Source organism: Mustela lutreola, chromosome 12 (assembly GCF_030435805.1).
Source record: "Mustela lutreola isolate mMusLut2 chromosome 12, mMusLut2.pri, whole genome shotgun sequence".
Lineage (NCBI taxonomy): Eukaryota > Metazoa > Chordata > Mammalia > Carnivora > Mustelidae > Mustela > Mustela lutreola.
Window position 1 is genome coordinate 11,550,138 of NC_081301.1, and position 14,002 is coordinate 11,564,139.

General features: G+C 34.7%; 1 protein-coding gene across 6 annotated transcripts in view; it reads right to left on the bottom strand.

Moving 5' to 3' along the window:
* RABGAP1 (RAB GTPase activating protein 1) overlaps positions 1-14,002 on the bottom strand; it is a 153,091-nt gene that overhangs the window by 39,168 nt on the left and 99,921 nt on the right. For all 6 annotated transcript variants that reach the window (XM_059142079.1, XM_059142081.1, XM_059142083.1 and 3 more), the window contains one exon: positions 160-273. In XM_059142079.1, coding sequence (XP_058998062.1) covers positions 160-273 — 114 coding nt within the window. The remainder of the gene's footprint in view (positions 1-159; positions 274-14,002) is intronic.

Below are 14,002 nucleotides of genomic sequence, written 5' to 3' on the forward strand. Positions count from 1 at the left end.
AAGGCAGGCATTCAACCGACTGAGCCACCCAGGGACCCCCCTTTTTTGCCTTCTTAAACATAAATTACAAATTACACTTTGTAGTTACCTTCTGTGTAATTTCAAAGAACCAGAATCACCTTTAAAACCTAAGGTTTTTGTTTTTTTGATGTGAAATACCTTGCATATTTTATATAAGGAATCTTGTCCATCTCCTCCTGTGTCCTTAAAATAGTCATGAGCTGGGAATGTCCTGTTAATATCCCGAGTGATAGCACTGTCCTGGGGAGACTCCTGCGGAAACATTAGGAAAGAGGTTTAGTAGTTAATCATGTACATATTTGTGTAAGTTTATACAACAAGGACTTCTCATTTACATGCTTTAAAGCTGCAGGGACATACATATACATGTGCATGCCCAGAGTTACTGCATCTTCAGAGACCAACTATTCAAGCAAAAGCAAAATCAAGTATTAAGGAAAAATATGGAAGAAAAGGAACCTGCTTACTGCATATACCTCATATGTATTCCATCTCTGTTGCAAGAAGTGCAGCTGTGACCTTTATATTGCAAGAGGGAAAATGTGGTAACCAAAATGGGAGTTCCCATAGGAAAATATTCAAACTAATCTCAAAAGGAGGTAAAGTGCTCCCATTAGAAAAACTGGGTATAAAAACTGCTGCTTTAAATGATCCTTTGGCATGATGCCCATATGCCAGGTTCTCAAAAAGAAAAGGGAGGTCCCTAAATTGGGGTTTACTGTAAGGGTAAATGGTATAGAAGTGCATACAGCAGTTTACTCAATATGAAACTAGATCACCAAATGTCAAGGGATTCAAACAGGCTATAGGAAAATATCCCTTCCTTTTGCCAATGGAGAAAACTAAACAAATGTCAATAATATCACAGCAATCCTTTAAATAACAAAGCAAGCATTCAGGTATTCCTAATAAATTCCCCTTGTTAAATTTCATGTGTTCATATGCTAAAAAATGGGAGCACAGAAACATGACCTTCTATTTTAACAGTGCATTGTCTTCATAAAACAATGGACTTGATTCTCCTTGGTCAGACTACATCACATCAGCATACCATCTAAGAGACTGATACTCCTGCTTCAAGATGAAAAATCAAAGTGATATTTTTCTCTTGTTCAGTAATTTCTCCAGTCTTTTGGGTCATCATGTTCCCGGGATCCTAAGTATTTTACAGTTGTGGGATGTGAACTAACTTTACATTTTTAAAGTCTTATTGAATATATTTGATATGTAATGTATAAATTTAAGTTGTACAGTGTTTTATTACTCTGATACATTTATATATTATAATATGACTGCCACTATAGCCATATTTCTTACATTACATAGTATATTCATTATACTGTGCATCAGATCTCTATGGCTTTTTACTACTCATTACAAGTTTGTACACTACGAGTCCCCAAACTCGTCCCAGTGAGCTAACTTTAAAGCCTATGCTCTTTTTTGATGACTAAACTATTTAAACTTTCAGAGATGCTGCCAAACTGCTTCCCAAAGAGCTTTACTGGCATACTACTCACTTTTATTATGTTATTAACCATTAAGGCAACTCAGAACAATGGTGCTCTCTGACAAAAGGACAAGATCCAAGGTGAGACCAAAGACCACAGTAGTTATTGCCTGGTGACAGCTTCCAGGCTGCAGCACATGGAGAGGGAACTGAAACAGAGCTGGGGTGGGGAGTATTTCCCTGAGTTGAGAAAAGAGCGGGATATGGAAAGGGCAAGGCCGCTAGAGTTTGTAGGTCAGAGTACTGGAGAGGAAACGCTGAACAGAAAGGGATCTGTAAAGCTATCTCTAGGAGTCCCCACGAGTCATGAATCATAAAAGAAAAAAATTAAGTGAACTGGACTTCATTAAAACTTTAAAACTGTACTCTTTAAACACCTGGTAAAAACATGAAAATGTTAACCTTGACCAGGACAAAATACCTATAAAACCTGATAATGGTGCTGTATCCAGAATATATAACTCTTAAAACAGATAAAGAGGCAAACAACTGATTTTTAAAAAGGGGGGAATGGTGGTAAAAGATTGAAGAGATACTTCACAGGGCAAGAGACAGCGATGGTAAATAAGCATGTGAAAAAATCTCAACATCTTTGTCATTAGAACAATATAAACTGAAACCAGATTATAGATGGATAGATTCTACTATCCATCTAACTAAATGCTAAAACTAAAAAGAACCAAGATAGCTAGTGTTGGCAAAGGGTGTGTGTGAAACAACTGAACTCCCAGAAATTGGGGGGAACATGAAATGGTACAAATATTTTGGAAATGGTTTGGAAGTTTCTTATAAAGTTAAACATACACTTAACATATAATTCAGTGATTCCAGTCCTAGATATTTATCCAAGAGAAATGAAAATATGAATAAATGTAAAGACTTGAACTTGAATGGTCACAGCTTTAGTCATACTAACCCAATCTGGAAATAATACGAAAGTGCTCTAATGGGTGAAATGATAAATAAAACTGTGGTACAACCTATATAGTGGAATACTACTACACAGAAATAAAAATCACTGATGTATGCAACATGAATGGATCTCAACAGCATTTTCTAAGTGACTGGAGAAGCCAGACACAAAAGATTATTTTCCATTAATCCAGGTGTATGAAGTTCTTATAAAGACAAAATTTTAAGTTATAGAAAGTAGATCAGTATTTGGAAGAGGCTGGAGTTAAAGGGAGAAAACTGATTCTCACACAATATGAAGAGAACTTTTTGAAGTATTATTATCCATCACAACTACGATGGTAGTTAAAATGTACTGAATCATTTACTTAAAATTCATGTATTTTAAATTACAACTGAATAAAGATGATTTTAAAATGGAAAAATAAAAGAGGATGCTCATACAAATGAGAAACCCAAGATGATTCTAGCCCTTTAAAGTAGTAAGAGTTCCCAGTCCTACTTTAGCGATATACAGCTAAGTGATGAAAATGATGTAAGTCCATATTTACTTCAAGGTCTTAAAACCTAGGGCACAGCTTAGAGGGACATGTATCTGGGTTTGGAAGTTGGGTCAGTCTCTTAAGCTGTATAACTTTAGGTATGTTTTGTATCTTCTGTGACTAATATCGCCTACCTTATAAAGTTGTAGTAAGGGTTACATTAAATGTATACATAAAATTTAAATCTATAAAAAGCATCTACAAGTGTCTGACTTGGATACAGAAAAGGCTGGATAAAAGTGGAAAGAAGCAATCTCCAGCACTGCTGAGAGCTGGGGCTATCCTCTGAACACACATGTGTACACAATCACTAGTGATATGCAGAATACACACACACACACACACACACACACACACAAGGTTCCTAGAATATATATTTTTACTTTTGTTTATCTTAAGTTCCCTATAAAACTATTCACATAGGGACAGAAATTGTGATTCGGTTTTATAATTTCCACAGAGCCCAGCATAATGTAGGGCATAAAGTCAGTCAACGCTTGATAAACATACCTAATAAAGTTCAAATGCTTTCACAGGACTAAGCAATGGCAACATTATGTGGTCAACAGCCCTACCCAAACCAGGATCTCTAATGCTAACGTTTAATTCAAGATCCATGCGAATGAGGCACCACGTAATCAGGAAAGACCCTTATTAACTGGAACAATGAACAGAAATTTTTCCAAAGTTGACATATAGAGGGCTAACAGACACATGAAAAGATGCTCAACATCATTCATTACCACAGAAATGCAAATCTTAACTACAATGAGAGTGGCGGCTGACTGCCTCTGTCGGAGGAGTGTGTACCTCTTGATCCTGGGATTGTGAGTTTGAGCCCCATCCTGGATATAAAGATTACTTAAATGAATAAATAAACTAAAAGAAAAAAAAAAAGTCCCAAACAAAACTACCATGAGGTACCACCTCATAATTGTCTGAATGGCTAAGAACAAAAACACAAGAAACGACAAGTGTTGGTGAGAATGAGGAAAAAAAGGAAAAACCCTTGTGCACTATTGGTGGGAATGCAAACTGGTGTAGCCACTGGGAAAAACAGTTTGGAGGTTCCTCAGAAAGTTAAAAATAGAACTGTCCTACTCTCCAGGAATCACACTAATGGGTATTTACCCCTCAAATACAAAAACATTAATTCAAAGGGATACATTCACCCCCATGTCTACTGTAGCATTATTTACAATGGTCAAATTACAGAAGCAACCCAAGTGTCCACTGATAGCAGAATGGATCAAGAAGATATGCTACATGTATACCTGTACATGTATGCATGTATGTAATATAAATGTGATATACACACACAAATGGAATATTACTCAGCCATAAAAAGGAATAAAAACTTGCCATTTACAACAACATAGATGGAGCTAGAGTATAATGCTAAGCAATAAATCAGTCAGAGAAAGTCAAACACCATATGATTTCACTCATAAGTGGAATTTAAGAAAGAAAGCAAACAAGCAAAGGAAAAACACAAAGAGAGACAAACCAAGACAAAGACTCTTAACTACAGAGAACAAACTGATGGTTACTGGAGGGGTTGTGGAGAGGGGATGGGTGAGACAGGTGATGGGGATTAAAGAATACACTTATCATTATGAGCACTGTGCAATGTACAGAATCACTATACTGTACACCTGAAACTGATATAACACTGTAGTTAATAGTGAAATTACAATAAACTTAATTAAACAAATAAAACACAATATGCCATTTAAGTAAGAAATAGTCAGTAGTACAGATTTGTGAAAAAACTGTATCTAGAATATATCTAGAACTCAAAAAAAGATAATCTAATAAAATGGACAAAAATTTGAGCAGACACTTCATAAAAGAAAATAAATCAACAGCAAATAAGTAAATGAAAAAGTTAATTAAAACCACAATGAAATAGCCAGCCAAAATGTCTGCCAAAAGAGAATGATTTCTTGTGCACTGATAAAGAGGGCTATATTACCTGGAATACTCTGAAGAGTTATTTAATATAGTGACAATTTGGAAAATCAGAATTATAATTTCGAAGCAGCATTAATGCAGTTTCTGAAAGATTTTGGAGCTTGAAAGAAAAAGAGAAGGGAGATTGGAAACATTAAAACAATGACTAAGATGAATTTCACATTGACAAAGCTTTCCCAAAGTGATGAACAGATATGTCACTGATCTATATTTGGAATAGCTACAAAAACTTATTCTGAAAAATTGTTAATTCTATTCTTGAATTGTATCTGCACCTCTAAAGAGAATTCTTTTGAAGAAAATGTCAGATGCATTTACTCTAGAAATTCTATGAAACAACAGTGTAAGTTCTGAAACATTCTAAGAGAGTGACAGATTGTGGCTTAACACAAGCACGAAGGTTAAATAAATTCTATTAAGAATTGAGAGGGATATGGAAAACTTCAAAATAGACTATGCCAGTTACATCAGTCATATCAGATTGGTAATGAAGATAAGATGAAGGCACAGTTATTAGAGAAATATGGTTTGGAAATTCAAATGCACATAGGATAGGAAAATACTCTATAACTGGTCTGTCCTATTACTCTGCCATCCTTCATCCATTGATCATGGGAGTCATCAGAGAATTAAGGGGTAAAACACCCTTGAGAAAAGTTGCATTGGAAAATTCACATCCTAAAATTCAAAGCCTCAACAATAATAATGTATTGGGGAGGTCTATGGTCAACCACTGACTTAAAATATCTAGTCTTAGAAAGTACGCTGAAAAACTTGGGATTAAATCCATTTGACTTGCCAGAAGTCAAGCTGTACAAAGATGATCAAGAAATTCTAACAATGATGAATTTAGTAAGTTTGTATCAGAAGAGTGACATCATCAACTTAGAAAAGACTGAAGAACAGGGAATAGCAAAACTGTCAGTTGATATGTGTCCTGAAAATTACCAAAGTTATGGCAGAAGAGGGTTTTTTCCTCCATCGACTGGTTTTATGTTTCTGTCACTTCATCCCAAGAAAAAGAGCTTTACTCTCCAGAAGAAAACTAAGATGTCCTATGAGTATGCAGTATTAGCATTTTACAAACTCTTTCTGTTAAGAGTCAGATAGCAAATAGTTTTGGCTTTGCAAGTCATTTAGCATTAAAATTACTCAATTCTTCCCTTGCAGAGTAAAAGTAGCCATAGACAATATGTAAATAAATAAGCACTCTGTTTTCTAATAAAACTTTATTTACAAAAACAAGAAGCATTGCCTGATTTGGTCCCTGGGCCACCGTTTGCCAATTCCTGCTCTAAATATGTATCACAGTAATTTTTTTCATGGGCAACATGAACAGAGATTTGTAATGATTTTAAACATACTGACATGCTGTTGATTAGTTTCATGTTTTACAAGCATAAATTCTGTCACAAATAAGCTGCAATAACTTAAAATGTATATCCCTTTGAACATACACGCTTTTCATGTAATAATGAACGTTAAAAATGTTTGCCGCATTTTACAGAAGTCAGTTCTCCCAAAGTCTATATATTTCTGTATCCCCAATGTAGCAGAAGTTTAAATTAAATCCTGGAAATATGGTGGTATATGTCCCTTACATTTCAATCAGCAATGCTCAGAAATCATATATACCATATTTACTACGCAGCTATTATAAACATATGCACTGAAACATACAAGACTGTCTAAAATACAAAGAAAATACCAGAAGTTGGTAAGGATATGAAACAACTGGAACTCTCGCTTGTTGTTAATGGAGGTATAAAATGATACAACCACTTTGATGAATTACACAGCAGTTTCTTGTAAAGTCAAACATACATATACCCAGACCCAGCAATTCTCATCCTTAATATTACGTAGGAGAACCAAAAACATACAATCAAGAAAGAAAAAAGTTAAGAATGTTCATAATAACCGTATCTGTAACAGCCCCAAACTAGAAATCCCAATGTCCATCAACAGAAAAAGGGATAAATTATGGTATAATAATATAATGGAATACATATGTACATTGTTGGAAATAATTTCATTAAAAATTATATTCTAAAATCTCAGTACATTTAAAGCTTATTCACAAAACAAATACTGAGAATTAACACGTCATACTAACATCTAAATCTCTTTTATTGCCCCTTCTCATACTCCTGCCAAATGGGACTACTCACTGCTGTTCAAAAATAACAACATTAATGATACACTTTACTGCATTTTGTTGTTTATCACGCAAGTGTGAGTGGGGGTTGAGGGTGGTAGGTGGGTAGGATAAGCAGGGGCAGAGGGAAAGAGAGAATCTTAAGCAGGCTCCATACCCACCATGGAGCCCGATGCAGGGCTTGATCTCATGATCCGGAGATCATGACCTGAGCTGAAATTAAGAGTTGGATTCTCAACCAACTGAGCCACCAAAGTGACCCACCATACTGCATTTTAAAAGAAAAAATCCAACTTTTTGTTTTATTCATATAGTAACAAAACCCTTTTATTTTAATAAAAGTTATTTTACTCTCTTCTTATGATAATACTGGGAGGAAATAAGAAAAAAGATAATTTCACAACTCAGAAATAACTATAGCTAATGTTTGATGGATATGTGTTTTTTATGTAATTATTTTTATAAAAGTTCATACTGTTTTGATAATTAGTTTTACTACCTGCAAAACATTGTGAGCATCTTTTCATATCACTTGACAATTATCTACCCTGCCATTTTTAATGCACAGTTACCTGTAACAGGGCTATACCATAATTTACCATGCTAAATCCCTGACTTTGGAATATTCAGGCTGTTATATTTCTTTTGCTATAAACAAGGCTATAAAGTAGAGCCATGATTCCTAAGGGAATGACAGTTTCCCACAATTTTATCATTCCCCCAAGATTCAGCATTTAAGCCTTGTGTCTTGGATTAGGAATTACATTGCCAATTTGTTCTCCAGAAAAGTGCACCAATCAGTGTACACACATTATTAGTAGCACCCTTACAGCAATTATCTTGCTGTTTTGAAAGACTCTTTTATGTACTTGTCTTACCCTTCTTCTAGTCTATGTATGACTAATAATTGTATCTAAAGTTGCAAAGAACTACATATAAAGTTTACTGAGTCCAGCCCATACTAATTCCAATGCACTGTTTGCTGAACCCACATGTTGACTGATCAAAAGGCATACTGCACAGGTATTTCCTTGCTTGGTCAGTTGATTAGAGGGTCTAGAAGCAATAAAATCCAGTAGCAGTGAGCACATCTATTGCCAGGATCTTGGTTTCTGATACAGTTACCAGTAAAAGGAACCTCTCCTTAGAGAAATAATTGTTTCTAAGACCGGGGCAGGAGATATAAGATGAACCTGTACTATCTAGAAGTGCCAGAAGAGTAAAGAAGTGCTTCCCCTGTATCCTGACTATGAAGAAAACAAACACACAACAACATGTATGTTGTTGCCAGAGGGTTAAGAGGAGTCAAAGAAAAGAGTTCCCAATGTCCAAAGCTGGAACAATTAAAATAAACAAAGTAGTACTGGATTATAATCCAAGTATAAAACAAAAATCCATGAGTCTATACTTACATAAACAAATGACTAAATAAATAAAGGCATGGGGAGGGGTGAGACAAATAGCCTATGCAGAAGAATTCCCAGTAACATATGCAGACACACTGCCCTCCTGGAGGAAGCCCATTCCTGGTGTTGAGTGGTGCAGAGTGACTTCCTTGAGAAGAATACACTATGGACAGGGGAAAAACTGACTTAACAGTGAAGAAATATGACAAATATGCCCTCAGCCAGATGATCAAGGTCAAAATCACAGTGGTGAGTCATGGTGATCGTCCCTACCCTTGATAAGAGATGATAAAAATGGTGCTTTACCTATATGTTCATCAACAAAACTCATAACCTCATAAGAAAAACAGATCAATTCCAGCTGAAGGGCATTCTATAAAATACCTGACCAGTATTCCCTAAAACCATCAAAATCATCAAAAACAAGTTAAAGTATATAACATTGTTACTGTCAAGAGGAGCCTAAGGAGACACGAGGATGTAATGTAATATAGCACCCCTGAATAGGATCCACTACAAAGAAAGGGCATTAGATAAAAATTAAGCAAAACTAAAGAAAGTATATGGGTACCTAAGTGGCTCAGTGTGTTAAGCAGCTACCTTCAGCTTGAGTCATGATCCTGGGGGCCCTGGGATAGAGCCCCATATCAGGCTCCCTGCTCAGCGGGGAACCTGCCTCTCCCTCTGCTACTTCCCTCCCTGCTTGTGCTCTCTCAAGCTCTCAAATAAACAAAATCTTCAAAAAAAAAAAAAAAAACCCCTAAATATAGATTTCACTTAATATTAATACAACTATATTGTTTACTAAACATAAGATGTTTAGTTAACATCTTACATGCAGGGTATGGGAACATCTTATACTATTTTCACAATTTTTATAAATCTAAAACAATTCTTAAATATAGTTATTAAAAGAAAAAAATGGAAATGGCATTATCTCCTTATACAATATGGAAATTTGGACTTTTAGCAAGGTTAAGCCACCCAAGTTCACATACCAATAATGATCTGCACTTATTAGCCACTCAATAAAATGCTGAACAGAATATGTGGAATAAAACTGGTGAAATGAATGCTGTGGGTATAAGTTTATTAGTAATCAAAAGTAGGTTCTGTTCATGTGACAGATTTATAGATGACTTCTTTCTTGGCCTGAACTGTTACGCCCTTTTAGTGTATACGATATAAAGCGATGGTGAGGCTTTGTTATTTAATTTTTAAAGTTCTAAAAAAAAGTCTGCAGAGAAAACCCTAAGGAAATAATAATACTTATATGCTGTTTTCTTCTCTCCATTGAAGTTTTGAAAGTCATCCATTAGTTCAAATCACAGTGGTACCACATTCTGTAATTCTTCTGGATAACTATTTTTATATCTTACTGTGAGAATTGGCCCACTGGGTAACTTCTCAGGATTAACAAGGTACTGGGAACTGGCGGAAACTCTTTGAATACACACCCTTTGTAAACTCAAGTTGAAAAATAGAAAGCTAAGAATGGCAGGAAGAAAAGGAAAGTACCCAAACAAAGAAAATACAGTGGAAGGCTGCCATGAGAAATAACCAACACAGGGAAGATTATTATTTCCAGAGTAGCTTGTTGCCTAAAGAAAAAGAAAGATCTTGGGACTAGTGTGTAATGTTAATAAATGATTTGTTAAAAGCCATCATGTAACACTTAAGAAAACAAAATAAAACAGAAACCACCAAAACCTCACTCAAATCTATTATACCGTATTCTATCTTTACATGTTTTTACAGAAATAAAAAAAAAAAATTGATTATATCTTGCTCTTAAAGTCAGCTATAGCTTGTAAGAAATGAATTTTAAAGACTTAATTTTTAAAATCCCCTAGGATAAAAACTCAAAAGAAGAAAAAAGAAATTGAAGGGGTGCTTCATGTTTATAAGGGAATAAATGAGGACTGAAAACATCCTTGAGGTATAATCATTCTCTCTTAGCTCTGTAACTCTCATCATTTGTTATTTAATTATATATGTTCTGGAAACAGCAGACTTGCTTAAGTTAAAAAATAAAGAATAAGACTTCTATGCCAGTGAAAATAGATGTTCTTATGTTTGGACAAGACCAAGATGGTCCTACAAAAATCTGAAAAATCTGGAAATTTTATTTCCATTGATCATGTTAAATCTAAGCATTTCTAATTTGATGTAACCAAAAAAGGTGATTAAGGAAAACAGTAACAATTATTCTGTCTCTTGAACAATAGCTTTGTCTTTAAAAAATCAAATACTATAACCCTCTTAAAGAATGCCTCACACAGGAATTCTGACAAAATAAAAAGAAGGTATCTGTGATATTCCTAGAGATTTCTGAAATTTTGAAGATTCCTGAGATGTGTTTAGAGACTTAGTAAACAGACTTACAGGTTACCATAAATTCTCTGACACTGCATGCGATCGATGCTTTGCATGTATTTTTATAAGAGGGATGTTTAGGAATTTTAAGACTCACTAGAATGTGTAAGTTCATAAGCACAGAGACTTGTTTTTTTCATGTGCCATCTACAACTCCTATAAGAGTCTGACAAATGGTAGACGTTCATCAGGTATTTGTTGAATAAATGAATTCTCAAAGGGATATATGAAACAGCTAAGGTCCAGGGTCACTCATTTTTTACTGACAAATTTGCTTTTAGAGATTTAAAAATAATTAAGCAACAATAACAAGAGCTAAGATGGATCTGCTGCCATTGTTTTAACTGCTTTATGTATAGACAGATCACACAGACAGAACGACCCATCTTAACCCTCTGACAACGGGGGAAGAAGTTAAATCACCTGAAAGGTGAGAAGCTGGGCCTGGAACCCAACTGTTCTGGTGTTTTAGCTCACATTCTTAACCTAGACAAACATACTGTGAAAGTGAGCAAATTCCCTTCAGTAGTGAGTGACCTTTCTAGTTCCTAACATATGAAAAAAAGGCTTTTGTCTTCTAGCTCTTATACCTAAAACTGACATAAGAGACTTTGAAAATATGCTTTTTCTTTTAACTCATATGGAAGTGCTTTCTTGGATAAGGGTTGTTCAGTGGGCTTAAAACAGAAGTAACTAAGGCCCTTCATGCAGACAGAGAAATATATATAATGATCTTAAACACAAAAACAAAGTGAAGAAAATATCAACATGTGGCCCTTCTAGAAGTTATTCAAAGAAAAGGCATTTTCCCTAAATGCTAGTTGGATTCCAACATATATCTTAACCATAAGACCTTGTATATCAGTGGTGGCTCTTTCCCATCAGACTTGAGATTTATGATTTTGGCATATTTCCAACTTTGGGAGAGAGCCAAGGGACAAAATGTGTATTTGTCAGGTTTTCCTGTTTGGGACTTAGCGCCCTGTGGGGGATCTACAATTTTAGTACATAATTCAGAAATCCACTGTATATTACCAACATCATAATTTATCTCACCCAAATGAAATTATAAAGGAGGTAAATCAGGCAGCAGGAAAAATGTTGACATATAATATAAATGACGCAGTAAGTGTTTTTGTTTTTTTTCTCCTGTGAATAATGTTAACCAGAACACTGTAGAGCTCAGTATGAAATACCTTTGCTAATCATCTTTTTTTTTTTTTTAATCATTTCTCAGAAACAAAACCCATTTGGATTTCTCTATTTTTGTCTCATTTAGGAAAGTGCCCTTATATCTCAAGACAATTAGATAACTATACCAACGCCCAATGCTACTAATGTTCCTTTATTCTCTTTTTCCCTTCCAATAAAGAAAACTTACTCTAAACATACACAACAAAAAGACAACCATGTACTATGGCAATGAACTGCCAGAGAATGTTATACAGAGCAGACTCAGAAAGAAGGCTCCAGTAATGTCTGCCAGATAAGCAAGTGCCTCTTACTTTAATACATACTTTAGCCCTTGTTAGTTGAACAATTATATACTTATGTTAATTCTATCCCATACAGTATGACAGAAAATCAGATGACTTCTTCAGAAAAGATAGCTTTTTAATAAAATAATGTACTGCTATCACATGGTTTCAATCCAAATATGGCATTATAGTGCCATTCTAAAAATAAACTTAAGTCCCCTGTGAAATGCAGTCTTTTAGCTATGTTCATTTCCTTTTAGGGCTCAAGTTTCCCACAGGAAAATTATTCAATGTTTGGCAAAATGGTCCCAAATCATGTATAGATAAGGCATAAATGCTAACTGCACTGTCAACCTTTTCCTGCTTTGTTATTGTTGCTTCTTCTTCATAGTAATCCATCATGGAGAGGCCCAAGAAGCAGGAAATACTCATGAACTGTTACCTGACAAAAGTGAACACAAAAAGTGTCATTTTGATTAAAAGCTGGGAGGGGAGGTAATCGATGAGTCAGCTAAATTTGAAATAGCAAAACTATGAAATACAAAGGCATATTCCAAACACTTGTTTCTGATAACTGTGATAATTTCCAAATACTTACTTCAATTATAGTACTGAGTAAGATCATGTATCAAATGCCTTCTTTGTACAGCTTAATAAAGACTCTATTGTTTGACTTGCACTATTTGCTTAAAGGTTTTATAAAGCATTCTATGTCCAGAACCAAATCTTCTTAAAATCACCCATTCATGATATACCACACACATGATCAAGATACATTCCTCAAGCTATATTTTTATATAACCAAATAATTAAATTATGATTTCTAAGAAAATATTTATATTTCATAATCCTTAACAAACACTCAGTTTTAAAGTTAGTTTCTTCTAAGCTAGAGAATTAAGTAGCAAAAATATATAGCAACTACAGAATAGCTAGATATATTAATATGACTTTACAACTCTACAGAGTTCCCAGCTCTTGTAACAGTTAACACAATTGAGAATCTGTGTTTGAATGATATTAATCACAGATACCTTCATCTGTGAACTACTGAACTGCATTCAGAAATCTAGGGGCGCCTGGGTGGCTCAGTGGGTTAAGCCGCTGCCTTCGGCTCAGGTCATGATCTCAGGGTCCTGGGATCGAGTCCCACATCGGGCTCTCTGCTCAGCAGGGAGCCTGCTTCCTCCTCTCTCTCTCTGCCTGCCTCTCTGCCTACTTGTGATCTCCCTCTGTCAAATAAATAAATAAAATATTAAAAAAAAAAAAAAGAAATCTAGAAGAGGTCTGCATTCATATACTTAACTCTCACACTATATGTTCTGGGTTTTGATATCTATTTTAGTTATATATTTTTATATAGCTTTCAGGCAAAAATAATGTTTCCTTGAGCCCCAATATATAAGAAAAATGTTTGAGATTTTAATATTTCCCTAAAAAATTAATCTTAAGAAACAATTACCAAGAAATATTAAATGTTTAAAAGCTATCTTATTTCACCATTAATGTATAAAGTTGTAACTATATAGATCTTTTTTTATCAACCTAAAAACTCAAAACTTATCTGCACAAAGGTATAATATTAACCAAAGTCTATTAGCACTTTGTAGTAATGCCTTTCTACA